The following is a 19,012-nucleotide window of genomic DNA, read 5'->3' on the forward strand; positions in this document are numbered from 1 at the left end:
ATCTGTTCTATACAGTCGTCATTCAGGTCATGGCTAAGATGGAGCCTCTCCTTGCTACTTTGGTGTCAAGGAAGTACAGTACATTTATATTTATTGATATAAGTCTAGCCCGTGTTATGAGTGGAAGTGACAGTCTTCAATGCATGTGCACAAACATTTTAGGAAAACATAGTTTGTGGGATATTTACTGTTTAAACAATTAATGTATGCAATTCTAAACATATTTAGGGGGCAAAGAGTTTTCCCCACTTGCCGCACGGCTCGGTATCTATTACTGCAAACAAATACACTAAATCCATCTCTCCGGGAAAATAATCACACAGACACGTGAAGTTTGTAACAATAAACTATTATTTTGTTCATATATACATCTGTACCTAATGTGCAAATCAATAATTTAAAGTAGTGTAAAAGTCTCAAAGGAATACAAAATCATATCTTACAGTCCTAACATGGTGGGAGTCCATGAAGGGGGTCACGTAGAAACCAAGAGGAGGAGCGACACCGCAGAGTGGACAGGAGAGACAGAAGCGAACAGCAGTGGACATCCTTGGCCAGGACACACTTTTTGTTAAGGACAGCATGGTACATTATTCGGCAAACAGCATCACCAGAACAAACGGCAACACAAACACGGCTTCTTTACAGTCGTCATGTTCAATGAGCAGAAAGCACTTGGAGGCCCGGGTGGTTCCTGTTTTTTTTTTTTTTTTTTTTTGCCCCTCCTCTGCCAAAATCCACTGATTGGTTAAAGCACTGATGATCACAAAGGCTTGAGGTGCTCTTATAGCAGCAGGTGCTTCTTGAAACGGCCTCTACATGTGGACAAAGGACGCACACTGTCACATGGGACCGGTCACCACGGAGTGAGAAAAAGCATGACTGCTTGCCGTGATTGCGCGTGAGACAGACGGGTGGGCGGGCCTACAGGGGCGGACACGTAATCACACTTCAGACAAATACGCATCGGCTCTTGCTCGTACTACCCACGATTCTTCTCATCTAAGACACTTACCAATTAGGAGTATTAGACAGGCAGCTCAGAGGGACACACCGTGAACACTGCATATTTGAGGAACGCGCCATTGTTGAACGTTTGGCACAGGAAATTCCTTTTAAAAAAAAGCCACTTTTGACCCATTGCGGCGTGAATACTTCGCAGAACAAAGGTACACTCGACAAAGCTAATCCGATATTAAGCTATATTGCGTGTACGTTTGAATTCCTGTCGTTGTCATTTGCTCCCGGGAGCACGACGTGATGATCTCTGACCATTTAACAAGACACAGTTAACCTACAGTATCTATATATTATTGGTGCATAGACAAAATTAGGGGAGAGTGTAGCAGGAGATCACCAATTTATTGCTTCCGAGGCTAATACCAATCTCCCCTTCACGTTCGTTTGATTGCAAAACAACTCGAAATCTTCCAGAGAGAATATGAGCAACCAAGCAGAGGTATTGCATTCAAGCTGCTTTGCTAAAATGCTCCCGCCGACATGAGATTGAATTTTTTTTCTACAATGAAAAATAAGGAGCTTTGTCATTGCGACGTCGCAAAGAGTGAGAGAGAGACGACTTTTACTCTAAAACAAGTAAAAGACTCGATTTAAAAAAAAGAAAAAACGCACAAAAACATCTGGCCAAAGCTGCTCACCGTTTCGAGTTCTGCTTCCCTCGTCTTGACTAACAAGGGAAGGGGGAGAGAACACGCGAGCATTCTCCACGGTGTTGTCGTGGATGCAAAGTGCAGACAGCGTCGTTCCCATGGTGGCGATGGCTATGCGGGCCTCTGCGCTTTGCTCTCCCTCTCCCTGCGCTTGAGCTCCTCCCTGTAGCAGTAGGAGCAGTAGTGGTCCGTTTCGGGCCTGCCGTAGAAGGAGCAGTTGTCCCTCTTGCAGCGGCGCTGCTGAAAGCAGTACAAAGGGCTTCCAGTGCTGCGCCCTTTGGTTTTGTCTTGGTTGAGCCAGGTGTGGGACGAGTTGTCGGCGTCGGCGAACTCCAGGCAGTCTTGAATGTCTCCCGCGTTGAATCCGTTGGTGTAGGTGTGGGACTTGTGTTCCCCGGGCATGTTGTATGCCAGCGTTTCCAGAGTGTTGGCGGTACGCACGCCCGACAGGCGAGCCGGGCTGTAGCTCTGCGACGACAGCGTGCGGTTCTGTTGCGGGTAAGTGGCGCACGTCTTGAGGGTGCCCACCATGGGCACGGGCTTATAGGGTTCTCGTAAGATGGGGGACTGCAGGTTGACATCTTGTAGGTGAATCACGCTGTGCCTCTGGATGGGAGGGGTATGGCTGTAGTGGGCGGACACGGGAACGGGCCCAAGTCTCTTAGCACCAAAACTGGGGGAGGAGTAAGGCGCAGGGGCAGGGTGGTGGACATGGTGGGAGGTGGCGGGCGGGGTGAGCGGAGGGACCGGGAAGGAGACGTGAGGGGCTACGGGGATGGGACTGTTGCGGCCGTGCACCTTGAGCGCCACGGGGGGCTGCGGGGTGTAGGCGCGGTGCGGCAGGACAGGAGAGCAGCTCTCTGGGGGCGAGCTGTCCGACCTCTCCCTCTGGAAGACGCTCTCGTTTTCCGGCTTCTTGGCGACCACGTCACTGGCGGCCGGGGGCTTCTTTTCGGCTTCCTTCCTCTTCTGCTCCTGCTCCTGGCTGAAGCGCTCCTGGGCGCTGGTCAAGTAGTAGCTGATCATCTCCTCATGGAACTGGTGTCGGTGGCTGGTCAGGAGAAGGCCCGCGAAGATGAACTTGCGCTCGCCCTGCATGGCGGCCCGAAGGATGTTGAGGCTGAGCTTGACGTCCGTGCTGTATTTCCAGTTGTCGAGGCTCTTGTCACCCGAGCCCCTCCCTGCGCTGTCTGTTCTGTCGGTGGGGGAGGAGCTGGAGGGTTTGTCTCTATCCGTGGGGGAGGGGCTTGTGGCCTTTTCAGAGGAAGTGGAGCTGGCCGAGTGGCCCGACTCATCTTTATTCCCTTTGGTAGTCTTAGAGTCTTTCTTTTTTGTCTTTTCCACTCCGTTTTCCCCACTTCGACCTGAGCCCGAGTTAGATTTGTTCATTTTGCCGTGAACCAGACCCCCGAGACCCCCCATGTTCTTCTTCAGCTTGATTCCCAGTGTTTTGCTGAAGCTACCTAGCTTGTTGGCTACAGAATCAGCCCGGCTTTTGTCTTTGTCTTTACGATGCTGCTGCTTCTCTTTATCCTTGTCCTTGCCGCTCTTGCCTGTGTTGACGTTGGAGTTGCTACCAACAGACTCGCGATCGGAGTCAATGGACTCAGCCAAGGACTGCACGTCCTCACCTGCAGAAGCGGTCGGTGACTCGGGCTGAGCCAGGGGAGCCTGTATTGCACAAAGGTGAAGAAAAAAATACAGCATTGTTGACGTACCAATTCCACAGTGACATTTTCTTCACAATTCACCATCAACCGCACATGGAGTTCAGTTTTTTAAAGCAGCAAGGTAAAACTAACCCGTGCATCCATCTTCAGCCATTTATACTACAAAATAATTGATTAGTGTTTAACCAAACAGGTTTGACTGATTAAAGCAGAACATACCCTTGTTTCGGATGGAATTCGGATCCATGTTACATTCATGTAGTTGTGCAACAGGTTGAGTTTGGCCTCCAGTGATAAGATGAGGCTGCAACAGAACATATATGAGGTTAGGCATTAGCATTCATGTCACGCTACTGTATGAACAGCACAGACCCAGAATGGGGGGGGGGAATATTCAACCTGACAATTTTCCCACTTCACAGGTACTAACAATGCTGAGACAACGGCATTGCTTTTGGGAATGCCGCAAATGTGGGATGTGTTAAGTTTGACACTCAAGTCTCACGCCCTGTTATGTTGAAAGTAATTGCCGTTTAATAAGTATTTTATTTGTCACACATCTAATGATCTGAATGCGGGATGCAGTGTCAGTGTGTGCAAGCGCGGTAATTTCCTGTCTTCCTGAGTTTGACTTTCGCAGCCTCTGTTAGTAGGATTTTGGTGCAAAAGAGCTGTTCAGACTTCAAATCAATCAAATGCATAAATATTGAAAAGTCGAATACCCACTGAAGTTGGACAACTTGAAATCTGACATTTTTAAAGTACCCCTAAAAAAGTGTTGATGCAAAGTATTAACACTCCCAAAGCAAGTGCTATCCTCAAAAAGGAATGGTGAGAAGAAGCATGCAAAAAGAGAATTTACATCAGGGGACACCTGAAGTCATCAAACTCACATTCAAAGTTCATCTATTTACTGAAGTTAAGACAAAAGCAAGAGTTCAGTCTTGACTTCAATGGCAAAATGCACAATTGTGGGAAAATTGTTTAGGCATCCAAACACATGAGAGGGTGACCTGCTATCTGCATGGTTCCCATATTGCCGCATTTTGGAGGATATACTTAACCCCCTGACTGGCTGGAATGTGAAACAGAAACCCTTACATAAACTCCTTCCTAAATCAGAGCGGGTTTTGCCGCTTCAGCGAGGCTCGTCCCTGGGAAAGCCTCTGGATGACTGACAGCACTCACAATTTGTTCTCTGTGCACTCACACTTTGAAGTGACCTGAGCCAGAGCCCATAATGAAACTTAAACCCCCTCGCAGACAAACAAAAACTTACCGCGGATTTGACTTTCTCATTGCAATTTTCTTTGAAAGCGGTTCACACACTAATGACAAACATCTAAATCAAACAAGATGCTTACTTGGCCAGCTTGGTGTTATCATTGTCATCCCTGCCCCACTCCCAGTCCCTGCCAGGGTCCACGGCAAAATGGAGCGCCAGCAACTTGTGCTCCGAGTCCGTCAAAGGGATTACAGCTGAAAGAGATGAGAATCCGAGTTTATGTAGCCAAATGTAGAACAAAACCTGAACAGATCCCGATCCTTTGTATAACGCAATAAACAAACGACAAAACAAAGCAACAAGATCAATTGGTCAAATCATTTAATCCAGGGGCCCCAAAGATTTTTGAAAACCAAGTAAATGACTGCCTGATTTATGCAAAATGATACCAGTTTAAAACACACTAGCAAATAACAAAGTCCCATCACTGATGAGCTAGAGTTAGAGCAGGCCCGCATGCTCCTCATGTGGTCCATGGGGCGCACCTGTATATAAACCGCAGCAACAAAATATAAAAAAGAAAATGTAAAAAATAAATACAATTATATATATATATATATATATATATATATATAAATATTATTTTGGGGGGGTAGAAAAAGGTTTGCTTAGTTGGAAAAAATTAGGTTTTGAGCAATTAAAAAAAATAAAAATAAATCAACTTTTCATGCATCTTGTAGAAAAATTGCCCACAAAATTAGGACATTTTAGGCCACAATCAGAAAAAATGCCCACAAAATCTTAGAGTAACAGAAAAATCAATCTCAAATAAACGGGCGATTACTGTAACTCACTGAATAGAATAACTCATGATTCAACACTAAACAACAACTACAACAACAAAAAAATAGTCACGTCAATTAAATTTCAGGTCATGAAATGGGACCAATGGCCGAGAAAACGCATTCCACATGCAGAGACTTAGAGGAAGCGTGTGGTTGGAACACTGATGACTTGTACCAGTTGATTTGGTTTCATAATTGAGTGCATTTAAAAAGCGGCATGTGATAAGAGGCCAAATGATTTCATTCATCCTCCGCTGACAACATCAGATCCTCACAGACAGGAAGAGGACCTCGGCACTAATCACTAGTCACAGAACAGAAAACACACACACACCCTTGCTTCCTGCGTCTGACCACTTGCACAGCGATGGCGTGGACGCGAGCGAGACTCCGACTTGCTCATGTGATATATCTCCTTGGGCTTCTGAGAGCAAGGAGGTGGCGGTGAGCTATGCCAATGACAGTAGAGAGTGGCAGCCTCCTCAAATTGGACGCTCTCTACTACCAATAAGCTGTTGCTCGCCGCAGGATTCATAACGACAGTAAAACCACCCCTCTTTCATCCCCGAAGAAAGATTAGCTCAAAGTGCTGGCTCTGGCATCCTTTTGAAGTGCGCTTATGTACAGTATGTGACAAGCGTCACAACACTGGTGGGACACGTTTTGTGATGACGCCTTCCCGGCCTGGTAGAGGGTCAGAGCCTCCGGAGAGGCGTTAGCACATTCAACATGATCACTAAACGTGATCTGACATCAGTAGCTACAATGCTAACGCGTCCATTCAAGCTGTATTCCCTCGCTTAAGCAGCGGTTCACCTACCGCGACCCTGCTATATCACTTCTCGCGGGACCCAACTACTTGTCTATCTCGGAAATCATCATAGTTACTACATTCATAAATCTGAATTTTTTAAAATACTTTTTATGCTTGCGCGATTCGCAATAGTGCGCCAACATGTTTAACATTCTTTATAACAGGATTGTTTAAACTTTAAATGAGTCCAATGTAAATATAAATTCTGATAATATTAGTAATAAATTAAATCACAATTTTTCTGGGGAAAAAAAATAAATAATATATATATATATATATATATATGAACACAAAATTAAGACAATTCAAATTCTTTGAAACACTAATTATGCAAGTCCCTTTTGGACCAAACAACATTAACAAAAGTAGTTATTTTGAATAAAAAATGTGCAAATGTATACATTTGAGTTAACTTGCTAAATACTTTTTTTGTGATAAAATTGTGATAAAACACTTGTAACATTTAAATTTAAACAATTTCAATAGAATACATACATTTTTAACTAAAGTATACTACTATAGTATTACTATTATTACAATTATGCCAAATTTGTTATTGTTGAGAGTAATAATCATAACCGCAATTGAATTTCGATTAATTGCATAGACCTAGTTCAAAGCATGTTGGAGTAAACAATTTCAATTTTTTTTATCTTGTTTTTTTTATTTTTTTACATCGTATATGTAGTTGATTTTCAATGAACATGGATTCACTGTAATAATCACAAGGAGCTCAGGTTGCCTCTTAGAAACTGCAGATGTCTACGTTGGCTTTGCACAATACAAGCCATGCCGGTGAGCTAAAAAAAGGCATGACTAAAGCCTGTGGCACAGTATGATGATGAGAGGCATTGTTCATAGACCGACACAGCGTGCACTCACAAACCTACAGGCATGTGCGCGCACAATACAGCCCACATCTTATGTTGGGGTCATGCAGCAGGCAGAGGAGGTCCGTCGTCAGGTGGCGTCCTGGCTCCCGCAGCACAAGCACAGCTGTCCTGATTTCTCGCCTTTCCAAAGTGCTGCGTGAGCTCCCGCTGCCACTTGGACAATGTCCAGATTCTGACATTGCCAATGAAGCTCCGGGAGACTAAAAGCGTGCTGTAATGTATTTACTATCCCTGCCGGCAGCCTTGTTTTGCAGTCCTTGAGTGACGGTTTCCCACAGCGTATGCTCGGATGACATCAGAGCCCCTGCACATAACATCGTTTTATTCTCTTAGCTCAGCGGCATCTTTGCTTCAAGAAGCCACCAAGAAAGGAAACGGGTGTTTTCTGCAAGCAAACAGCTGCTGGAAAGGCAGAACTGTTTTTTTTTTTTTTGCATATAATGCAAACTCAGCAGCTCAAGCATCGCAAGCAGAGGATTGTCTGGCCTCTTTTAGTCCCCGCAGAGGACAAAGTCACCCATTGCAGCTTTGCAACACTCAGCCAATGTTTCCTCGGTTCAAGAACAATTTGTGCTGTCTGGAAAAGTTTAACTTTGGTCACTGCACAGCTGCAAATTTTAAGGGCCCAGTTCACCAGCAGAGTAAACAGCAGTTGTCCATTTTAAGACAACCTCACTGTGGATTTTTAACAGCGAAGCCCTAGCGGTTTAATTCCAGCCGTATCACATGTGTAGCAGCAGATGAAACCACAACAAGTAACATTTTAATTTTGATTGCCATGTTGATTCAATTAAGCGGTTGGCATGGTGAGTAGAACACTTATGGGTGTTTAATAGATAGAGTGGTGAAGGCTAGCCAGAGTTGGCTGTTTGTTATGTAGGTGGTCTTTTTGTGTAAAAGGCGGTCTTTTACTTCATTCAAATAGGAGCTGGAGGGCCTGCTGCAAGGCTGCCAAAGAAAACCTGTCATGGCTTTGGGAGCACGGCTGGAAATAGAGTTTTCCAGTGGGCCAGTTTGACCACAGGAGCACAAGCGGGCTGATGAAAAAAAAAAAAAAAAAAAAAAAAAAAAAATCACAGCATGAGGGGTCACAGAGGTCGGTCTTGAATAAACGGGATATGCGATAACCTCGTTCAGAACAAAACTTGACGATAATAAAGCATGAAAAAGATCCCCTTGAAACAACCTCTAACTTTTGGTGCCCTTTGCCTGGTTCGCTTCTCAATGTTCACCATTGAGCAGCCATGCAAGCAACCTCAAAAGGACCAACAGCAGGATGCGTTGGTGCAATTTAGAATCAAGTTACTGGGAGGGACCCTGCTTTAATCCTTCATACAGAACGCTGAAGAAAGAGCCAGTATTCTCCAGCACCCTGTGGCACCTGAACACACACATGACGACCACGAGCCCCTCCGATGCGCTTTGCTGTGCGAGGGGGGAAACTGAGAGCGAGTCTCCATCTGAGACATCCACACAGTGGTCCGCCTGTCGGAGAGAGTCTCGGTTTGTTGGGGGCCCCCAGGCGGGCCTGAGGACACTGCCCATATGCGGTGATGTGGTTACGAGTTTGCTTAGAACTGCTCTGCCCTAATTGGCAGTGGGGGCTTCTCTTTTTGACCTTTTCCTCGGATGACTGGCATCCGGTCTGAAACATGAGCCAATCTCGCAACATTTGACTATTTCTCACAGGAAAGCATATGAACACATTTCTGCCGCGACACAAAACAGACAGTGGCATTGCTCTGTGATGTGATTCCTTGCGTGAATCGACTAAAAATTGTTTTCATAACATCCTGGGGAGACACTGCAGATGAAATGTTCCCTGCACAGAACTCTGTGTACCAGAAAGAAAGAGTGCAGACGTGTTGCAAAGTGATTGCGTTCCAGAGGCTTTTGTGGACCTGTGCACCATCTAGTGGACAAAACATAGAATGCACAACTAAATAAAAGCTCGGGTGCTGAATAGGTAAACGCCTGAGAGCGGCTGGCTGCATTTGAAGTGCTACTGGCGGTGAAGGGCTATGTTGCGGGGCAGGGTTAGCAGCTTTGTAATCATGTCTGCCTGCTAGTCTGCTGCGGTCATATTCTGATTTAATAACTAGGTTGCTCTTTACACGCTGAGAATAGGATCTTAGTCAGCAGTGAGATGGAGGAGAAGTTGTTAGTGCGAAAGAGAAAGAGAGAAGAATCTGTCCGGCTGCCCACTAAAATGACAAGTGAGTTTCGCCCACTGAGTCAGATGCACAAGAGTGCCGTGACTACTAAGGCTGGTTGTCAAGGAGACCCACTCTGTTTGTCAATTAATGGAACACATGCGAGGATTTTTGTGACCTCAAGAATAAAGTGGGAACAGCAACATCTGAATGGGCAAAACAAGGAGGCCTGTGAACAAATGCGGAAAATCAACAGAGCACCAAATTAAATTGCTAACTTAGAATGTAAAAAAAAAAACTCTGAATGCTATTTGAAGTCAAGCTATCTTCTTGGAGAGTTGAGTAAAATCGATCAACAAGATACAATAACCATCCTCAGAGATGGGCAATCAAGTTAACAATTGTAAAAACAATTTAGTGGTTATTTGAGATGTTAGTATCAAAATTGCTTCTGAGTGTAAATTGGTGTGATAAGGCTTAAACAGAAATCAATTTATCAAGCCAAATTGGCGAACAAAGCAAATATTTTATTATTGCATTTCTTTGGAGGTGGCGGGCGTTTACGCTCAATTTGTTTTTTTTTATCCGGAACACAAAGGTCGCTCATCAAAAGATTCTGCCGGAATGTTCTACTTTCCACCTTTCAGGAAGAACAATTGAACAAGTACAGTAGCCCTTCTAGGCAGCAAACTGTCTGAACATAATATACATGTCTTCTGCTCGCTGCTTCCACATAGTGAAATCCGCTCATTTCTACCAGCTCTACAAAACGTCATTTGCTGATCTACTGATGTACTGTACAAAATCAACAGTTTTAAGAAATCAAAAATCTTATACCCTTCCTTAGTATTAGTGCAAAAATAAATCACGTTGCTGTCCACGTTCTGGCCACTCCCAAGTTCCCACCGCCAACTGGCATCTTTTAATAATGGATCCCACGTAGCTCTACTGCTATTTCATACATTATTCACCTCCAGCAGGACAGGAAGACCACTTGCAATCTCCCCACAAAGTCTGAAGACTTCCTTAATTTCACAGAAGGTGATGCCTTGGATTGAAGAAACACCGCTTCTGCAATCATTCCCAAGAATTGTGTCCTGACGCTTACCTTGCTCTCGCTGCTGGTCTCTCTGTTCCATGGACACCAGTGCAGAAAAGTGCGCCTGATCATAAGCCAACACCAGCGGGGAGCAGTGACATCGACTCGGGGGAACCTCCAGGGGTAAGTAGAGACCTCCGAACGGGATCGGCGCAAATGCTGAAGATCAGAAAGTAAAGTATCGAACGTGTCATTGTTGAGGTGATCGCGACGAGGCGCAGTCTTACTGTACCTTCTCCTCCCGAGTCTCTGAGCATCGTGTCGGCCACCACGACAATCGGCCTGCGCAGCACGTGGGCCAGTACAAACACATGGAACTCCTCCAGACTCTCATAGACTGGATCCTCAGAGTTATCCACCCTGCAGTTGGAAACACCCGTGGGATTTCCTGAGTTGGTACTGACAGATAGAAGCACACTAGTGGTGAAAATAGGAAATGTAGAACCTAATCACATGATTTCATCCCTTAGATCTATTTCATCTGGCGCCTGTTAACAGGCTGGACAACAATAGGCCCATCTGTTCAGGCTCTACATGTGTTGGAATGAAAGAGAGCAAAAAGAAGAGCAGATTCAGAGCGCTCAGGCTTGCGAGCACCGGGGAACAAGAAAATGTGCAACAATTAAGTTGTCGGGCACACTAACAGCCTACGCGGCCAAATTAACTCTAATGAAGAGCCTCTTAATATGGGAATCCCACTCAACCCATTTAGGGGCTCATCTCACACCAGCAGCATCAAGCCTTCCAAACATGATTACCGTGTTACAATCGAGCTCAATGACAGGTTAAAACCGCCACACTAATGGAGTAAATGAGGCGTTTTATAAGGCGAGGTTGTCAGTGACTGAAAGGCAGCTAAGAATACAATTGAGCTAAATCACATTCTCACGCTTATTAACACGTCTGTTTCCTTTTTGGTCAACATAGCGCACCTGTTTTGTGAGAGCAGAAATGAGAAAAGGCGCATATGGTTTCTCCGTGCGTGGGCGCAGGAAACTAGTTTGTTTGAGATGTGCTTCAATAAACGTGCTCGCGTCGGCTTTCATGCAACAGGGAAGCCACAGCTTTGTGGGAGGGAGGAGGCTGGTGCGGCTTCGATGGAAAGTGGCGAAAAGACGCCACTAGATGGCGTAGTATGACGTGAGCTTTTATTAACTTTCATGATAAACTAAAACTGATCAATTCAACATTTTGACAGAAATATTTTCCTTTTTACCGCTCCAACTATGAGTAATCGGCCTCCTTGACTACTTATAATCGGTATTGAGCCTGAAAAAGAACACATTGGTCTCTCTCTAAAATGTCATTGTATTATTGTAAAGTCACGGTAGCTTAGAGCCAAATCCGAAGCCTTCGAAGCATAAATAAATCTAGAGCACTGTATATGCTTATATACCATAAATGCGTTTCAATTTTTATTTATTATATTTTTTTACTGCTTTTACTGTTCAGAGTCACAGGTGACCATGGATCCCGGCTGACCTTGGTTGGAAGGCAGACAACACTCTGGATTGTTCGGCAGTCAATAGCAAGGCACATTGAGACTGCAAATTTACATTCAAAATATTCATGCCGGTAGTCACTGAGCAGGAATTGAATTTATGCTGGCTGATGAAACTCAGCTTCATGTGTCACTACTATCAGTAACGGTGAATGTTGAAATAGAAATGTAATTCTTTTCATTTAACGAAGCGTCTTTCAGACTTTTGCAACTCGCCCTGTCCAACTAAAAATTTGCGCTTTGTTTAGTTTAATTTATTACCGTGTAATAAAGTCATTTGAATACACAATTCAGGCACTTGAGAATGCGACATGGAATTCTGGGTTTAATATTTGGTACAGCTCAAAATACGAATACAGAACTTTTCCTTTTAGATGTGTCATACAAGTAGCATTTTGAGCATATGTGTGGGAGACGCGCATTCGAGACGGCTTACCCTCCGCTCGTGTTGCCGTTTTTGCTGAGGTGAGTGCGAGGCTCACTGGAGGCCAACTTGAGCAGCTCGTTCCACTCCCGCTCCCACTCCTCCTCGGTGTACACCAGGCCAGACTGCACATGCAACACAACTCTGATGAGCACATGCTCGCCTACATGATCACTTTTATCATTTTGTGTCTCTTTTTGTGGTTTGCTGAACCTGTTGCTTCCAAAGGGGAAAAAAAACAGGATAAAAAAGTAGTTATTTTATTTGACTGACAAATAGTTTCACCATCAAGGCAAGCGAGTACAAGGAAACTGACCACGCGCTAACCGGCCACAAAGGCTCACTTAAAAAGGCAAAATTTGAGCTCAGTTAATTAAGTTATGTGATGAATTTGCAACTCCAGACGATCTTATTTAAGTGCCTCGGGGATGGAGAGACTCTACCAACCTCCTTGTTCTGTTGGGTTTGCTGCCACCTCCACCTCCTTTTCAGGGCATCTCTCTCTGCTCCGCTCTTCATCATGGTGTACAGGGATTTCCTCAGCATTAGGTCTCTATCATGGAAACCCCACATCCCTGGAGGAGACGCATAGACGATGTTACATGTAAAGAATCTGACATGGCGGTTTTGCACAACTGTGTTTTAGAAGCTATATTATATGATAAGTGAACTTTAAAAAATATGTATATCTTGATGGTATTGTCTGCGTAATTGTGTTACTGACATTGCATCACTATTTTGGAGCCTAATATTGGTGGGCCAATCTGGACACCGCTTATACTGTATATTTGGTAACGCTAACGTTGATACATCGTCTTGAGTGCAATGCACTTTTATTACTGAAAAGGAATAATTACATTATTATGCCACTTTTCAATTGCCCATATGAAGAGTTTCAACCATAAATATCCAAACAAACTAATAAATCCATTTCAAACTCATTTGACCAATCATCAGTATTCATAAAAAATAAAGTCTGCATGCATAAATGTGGCGAATACTCTCATTGGTGAATTTGTGAATACTAATCTGTGAATATGATGGGGATTACTGTACTACAGTGGCAACTAAAATATTAGGGGCATTAATGCCTTGCTGCTATACCAGCATATATATTCCAGCAGGATGAAAAACATTTTAATGGGACAAATGATGCGCTCGTTAAAAGTGAGACGCTTACCTAAAGAAGCCGCATGGAGGAGGCAGTTCCCATCCCCCGTGGTGGCCAGAGGAAGCAGCTTCTTACAGCTGGTGCACATGGTGGACCACCAGTTCAGACGACCTGTGCAAAAATTTAGTTAGCATAAACAACTGTGTGCGGATTGTTTGACTGATGGATTGAATGCACTTTTTTATTTATTTTTGGGGGTAGGGGGAATAGTTCATGCTAAAAACAAAAAAGAGGGTGTAAAATGATTAGCAGGCGCAGGACATGACATTTATATGGTAAATAACTTTTATATCCTGTGACCAAAAGCTAGTTGGAACATCATCACTGGTATGGTTAAAAAAAAATCCAATATTCTTCCGGCGGCGACAGGTTATTGCATGAAAAATATGCAAAATAATCTTCCAAAAACCAAGATGAAAATTCTCTTCCTTTCACATCACCCCAGCCGGTGTGGTGTCCCTTAGGGAGTGTGTATTTGTGTGTGTGTTTGTGTTGAGCGCGTCTTGACAGCCCTGAGCCTTGTACACAATCCCCACAGCTGAAATAACTGCATCATTTATTTAACATTAACAACAGGATGGATTCGTTTTATGAGTCTTGTTCACCTTTTAATGACAGTGATAGGTTTTTATTTTTGGGGGTGGGGGGGGGCTAAATTTGCAGTGCTCAAAAATGGTTTGAGACCTCTAAAAGTGTTTTTGAATGATTTAAGGAGGTATTGATTGAATGTGGGTTGCTATCTATAGTGGCAACTTCGAGAGCATAACGGGAAAATTATTTTGCATTTATACATATTTTAGCTAGATTTTCTATATGGATGAATGGTTTATTAAAAAAAAAAGAAATAATAAATTACAAGCTCACAATGGTGTCTTCGTCTTTAACCATGGAAATAAGAGTAACTAATTTAATTTAGTGGAAAATAATACATAAATGTAGAAATCTTGCTTGTTTGTGTGGTATAAAAAAAGAAAAGGTATCATGTCACCATCTTTCTCTCCAAAGATGATGAGAAACTTCTCGAAATAGTTACTCAACAAGTTCAAAGCGTCAGCTGCAAAATTACTCCTTGGGGATCCTGGAAATTTGAAAGATATAAAAAAAAAAAAAAATTAGGTCTTCAGCCAGATGTCTAACTTTGACGATCATACTCGATTCGCATCCTTCTCTCCATCTGTGTTGCGTTATTAACTGCACAGCATTCTGTACAAACAGATCCAATCAGCATAAACAATAAGGATAACTAACCAGCTTGCTCCAGAGCCATCATGGTGGACTGCTCTATCAGGTCTCGCTCAATGAAACTCCTGAAGTCTTCGCTATAAACGCTGAGGTCTGGCAGCTGGAATGTGTAGATGGGCATCTCGAGAGGGAACTGCTCGTTGGTACACTCATTGGCCACTTGCAGCCGCGCCAGGGAGACAATGGCGGAGCTGGCATGTGAGATTCCGCGGGACAGACGCTTCTCTAGAGGGGAAGATAGAGACAGAAGAAATTGACTTCAGAGATATTCGCATTTCGTGCCAGTAGCATGTTCAGTCAGGAAAACTTCAAAAGTTGTCCCAATAATAGTCTACCTTGTCCATTGTCCTCCTGCTTCTGCGCACACGACCTGTCGATCTTGCTGACATGGGTCGGCGTGTCACGTGCCTCTGGCTGTTTGTAGTAGCGGCCCTCGTTGAAGACCTGCGGCAGGTTGGCAGTGTGGACCTGCCTGAGCTCCTCATAATCATTCAGAGCAGCACTGAGGTCCCAGTTTTTACCTATCCGGGCAAAAGTCAACAAAAATATCCAAACAATGAACAAACACAGCAACAGACATTAAATTGATTATTTTAATGAAGTATATTTTTATTTTATTTTTTTGGTTTGAATGTTCCCACGGAACAGTTGCCTGTACTGTAAATAATGCGATCTCATACTGGACATGCTACAGAAAGCTGAAAGCTGGGCTCAAATTCCAAATAACTACTGCAAACTAGCAGAACCTGATAGATGAATGAATAAAAAAAAGAAAATCATACTGGTCCATCAAATAGATTTTCCACATTTGATTATTTATTAATAAAACACAAGGCCAATGTTAAAAAGAAGCCCACGGGAAGCAAAGGCAGTGAAACAGTGAGCAACAGTGAAAGGTTGAGGTTGGGTAGGGTCAGAACAGTGACGATGGCAAAGCGAGACAGATCCATTATCAGAGTGACAGCAATATCCTGACGCGGAGGAGGAACATGGGCAGACACACTCTTGTTAAGACTCAGTGCAAAGAAAGTGTGTGTGTGTGTGTGTTCAGAACTGTTTTTTGAACACGTATAAAATTTCAATTCAATATTTCTTCGACTAACAATGTAATGCAATTATGAGCAGACTATAGTTTGGCCTCAAATTAAAGAGCAGTGTGAGCTCATTGTTTAACTGTCAGGTCTTTGGCTTTGTTTGGCCTCTCGCTTATCACTCTCATGGAGTCCTTTCTCAGCGGAAGTAGGTAACTGTTTTCACAGAGAAAGCTCTTAACGCCCAGTCTGCTTCAACACATTCTTTTCTGTTTTATAGTGTAGCTCTACGGATTTTGTTTTAGAAAGAGAGCTGGAAAAGCAAGTAATAGGGCAGAATGAAGCAAGTTCTGATAATGACAGAATAGCCTGCTTGTATAATATTTGCAACTGAAGACATTCAGAGGAGCAAGTGTCAGCCGCTTTTGTAACCGGAGCATGTTTGCGGGCCAGTTAATGGACTATTTCCTCCAGACGACCAGACATGATGCTTCTCTACTAACCGAACATGAAACTTGGCACCGCTGATCCTCGTCTCTCAAGCCAAATCAATGCAAAGCAGATTTAGTGAACGTCTCTCAGAGGTGATCAAAACCCACGCTGGCAACAAAAGGCCCGGCAGTATGGCGGCTAATGCATGGTCTCTAAATGCTTCCGCAAGCATTCAATGGAGAAACACTTCTTTCCTTCATTTGAAATGGCCGTCGTCAGCAAAAAGAAGCGCAGATAAATTAGGAACATGGGTTACTCACATCCATTAGCTTCAACTTACACATTCAGGAATTCCACCATCTAAGGATTTACTTCCTGTACAGAATTAACATCATAATCACGTACTATGGTGTTCTAAAATGATGATGGATTGCATACGGCGGTCACTGAATACCTGTCAGGTTGAATTGAAATTGGCTATGAAAACAAAAGCACTAATGTGGAAAAAATGTAGACTAATTAAAAGTATCGAGGCAGGCTAGACAGAGGCAGATTGGGCAGAATCAAGACAAATGCGTATTGCATCTCGGGCTGCTGCTAACGACTATTTTGCTCATCGACTACTCACCGATATTAGTCTCGATTAGCTAATGAATCGAATTAAATGTAAATCGTAGCACAGCTGCTCTGATTTAACCATCATTGGCTTTCAGATTGAATTCTTTAAGGCAGGGATGCCCACACATTTCCAGCATGTGAGTTACATTTAAAATGTCCAAGTCCAAATAATCTACCGACTAACCTAGACAGAGATAGAGATAGAGAGAATATTATTTATATGTACAATAACCCATATTGCACAATATAACAATGTCGTTTTGCTGGGCTTAAGTCATCAGTTTAATATCCATGTGTGACCAACAGGTGCACACATTCAATAATTCACCCAAGACTAGTTCAGAGTTGTCAATAAGTGAGGACAACAAACCTCTAATACTGACGTTGTGGACTTGGGCCCAATCATGTGTAGTAAAGAAAGAAATTGAAAATAACAACAAAGAAGTCAGTATGCTGAATCTATTTCAGCAGAATCCGGTCGAAAGGTGGACTACACCATAACCTGGTTGTGGGCGTGTCTATATCCTCGGCTAATGGTGGTAGGGTGAGGGTATAGGTTTTGACTCTTGCAAAGCACTTTGAATTGCATTTTTGTACAAAAAGATGTGTAGACAAATGATATAGACAATCATTCACACTGACACTGAGTGGGAATTTAACCCACATTGCCTGCACAGACGTCAGGCCATCAATAGCATCTTAAAATAAAATTAAATAAACAATATCTAATCATTTCATGTTTTAACATTTCTTTGTGAAAGGTGCACAACAGAAGAAACAATAGAGCATTAGACACCAGCTACAGCACATACAAAGAGAAACAAACGTTATATTTATTCCAATACAATCCTCGAGGTTTGATCTAAATTTCTATTTACACAGGACACGGGCTCCAATCTTGCTAACCGCCGACTATAATTCTGTTGGCTCGTGAACTTTTGCACTCCGGTGTTTTGTTTTGTTCAATGTGGCTAAGTGAGTTAAGCTTACATGCCAGGAGCACAGTGCTCCTCAATGCAACCCAGTGAATGGACACAAAGCAGTCTCTTGGGAACGCTCTTGTGAAAACGTCACAGCCACTTCTAAATCAGCGAGCAGGCTCCTGGTCGTGAGCTGCTGTCCTGCCCTCCCTCATTTTGTTTCTGTTCTCCTTCCTTTCCACCCTTTTTCTCTCCATTCTTAATCGCAGAAACCAGCCCGCATCAAGAGCAGATGATCAAACACACCAACCATCCCTTTTTAGTGCAGTTAGTAGCAGTAGCCGCTTACCTTCCAGCAGGTCTCTTGCCAGACCCGGTTCTGCCCCTGTGGACCGAACAAAGTCTGACAGGACCGCGTCCATGTCCAGAGTCATGTGATCATGTGTGTGCGCTGCCCACGGAGCAGCGGAGGCCTTGGTGGACGCCAGCCTTCACGTTCTCATCTGAGAAAAGAAAAAAAAAAAGAAAGAGAAAAAGTGTTTCAAAACAAGCACTCAAGAGAAAACTTTTTGCGTCCCAACATGAGCCTGGGTCAAACGAGTGCAAGTGGCGCTCCTCCTCATCTTCCTCACAGTCATAACATAACACCCAGCCGCACTGATGTAATATCAACAGTGCCGCAGCCAAGGGTCGTATCCAGGACACACCTGCCTGTTTCCAAAGCCTCTGGCCCACTGCCTGTAATCGCAACAATGCAAACTCTCTTCCTGCCTCTGTGGCGGGAATCGAGCATCTTAAACCACTTCAGTGCTACTGTTTACTAGGAGAAAGCATGTTTATGTCCAAGAAACACAGCCACTAATTTCTTTTGGTCAATAGACTGGGTCACAAACAACACTAATGAGATGCATTCACTCCCTCGTTCCACGGAATGAATGAGTTCATGGATAACTTTCATTCCTCGGGAAGAAGCCATGTGTGTGTGTGTGTGTGTGTGTGTTGGAGGGGGGGTGGGGTCAGAGAGCAGCCCCGAGCAACAGCAGCAAAGAAACAAACACCCACAGGTTGACAGAACCAATAGCGGATCTCTGTGTGCAGAACTGCCAAGGCCTGTGGCTTTGACCCGAGAAGCGCCCAATGGAGATCCCCCCCCCCCCCCACGCCCCTCCCGGCAGCCGTTCAGTTCTTGTGGGTCATCTGCATTAAAGAGTACAACATGACATTTGTAACCCCACACAAACAGAAGCATCTTGGTTTTGTAATGTCCTCTCAGCTACCGTAGGCTCTCAAGAGCTGCTTGACTT

General features: G+C 43.9%; 1 protein-coding gene across 3 annotated transcripts in view; it reads right to left on the reverse strand.

The window, feature by feature from the left end:
- Positions 1-339: 339 nt before the first annotated feature.
- Positions 340-19,012, reverse strand: part of otud7a (OTU deubiquitinase 7A) — a 28,157-nt gene continuing 9,484 nt past the window's right edge. The window contains exons 3-14 of one of the 3 annotated variants that reach the window (XR_015844149.1): positions 18,058-18,211; positions 15,043-15,228; positions 14,714-14,932; positions 13,475-13,576; positions 12,742-12,869; positions 12,307-12,419; positions 10,602-10,768; positions 10,379-10,528; positions 4,705-4,819; positions 3,560-3,644; positions 1,659-3,341; positions 340-815 (exon numbers count right to left, since the gene is read on the reverse strand). Coding sequence is in view for 2 of the 3 variants with exons in the window: in XM_088299431.1 (XP_088155557.1) it covers positions 1,782-3,341; positions 3,560-3,644; positions 4,705-4,819; positions 10,379-10,528; positions 10,602-10,768; positions 12,307-12,419; positions 12,742-12,869; positions 13,475-13,576; positions 14,714-14,932; positions 15,043-15,228; positions 18,058-18,142 (2,910 nt within the window). In the remaining variant the exon portion in view is untranslated. Of the gene's footprint in view, positions 3,342-3,559; positions 3,645-4,704; positions 4,820-10,378; positions 10,529-10,601; positions 10,769-12,306; positions 12,420-12,741; positions 12,870-13,474; positions 13,577-14,713; positions 14,933-15,042; positions 15,229-18,057; positions 18,212-19,012 lie in introns of all 3 variants that reach the window. The other 2 variants (XM_088299432.1, XM_088299431.1) reach the window with 2 other exon arrangements.

The sequence above is a fragment of the Idiotropiscis lumnitzeri genome, chromosome 6, assembly GCF_059441095.1.
Source record: "Idiotropiscis lumnitzeri isolate Australia: NSW breed Sydney's pygmy pipehorse chromosome 6, RoL_Ilum_1.0, whole genome shotgun sequence".
NCBI lineage: Eukaryota > Metazoa > Chordata > Actinopteri > Syngnathiformes > Syngnathidae > Idiotropiscis > Idiotropiscis lumnitzeri.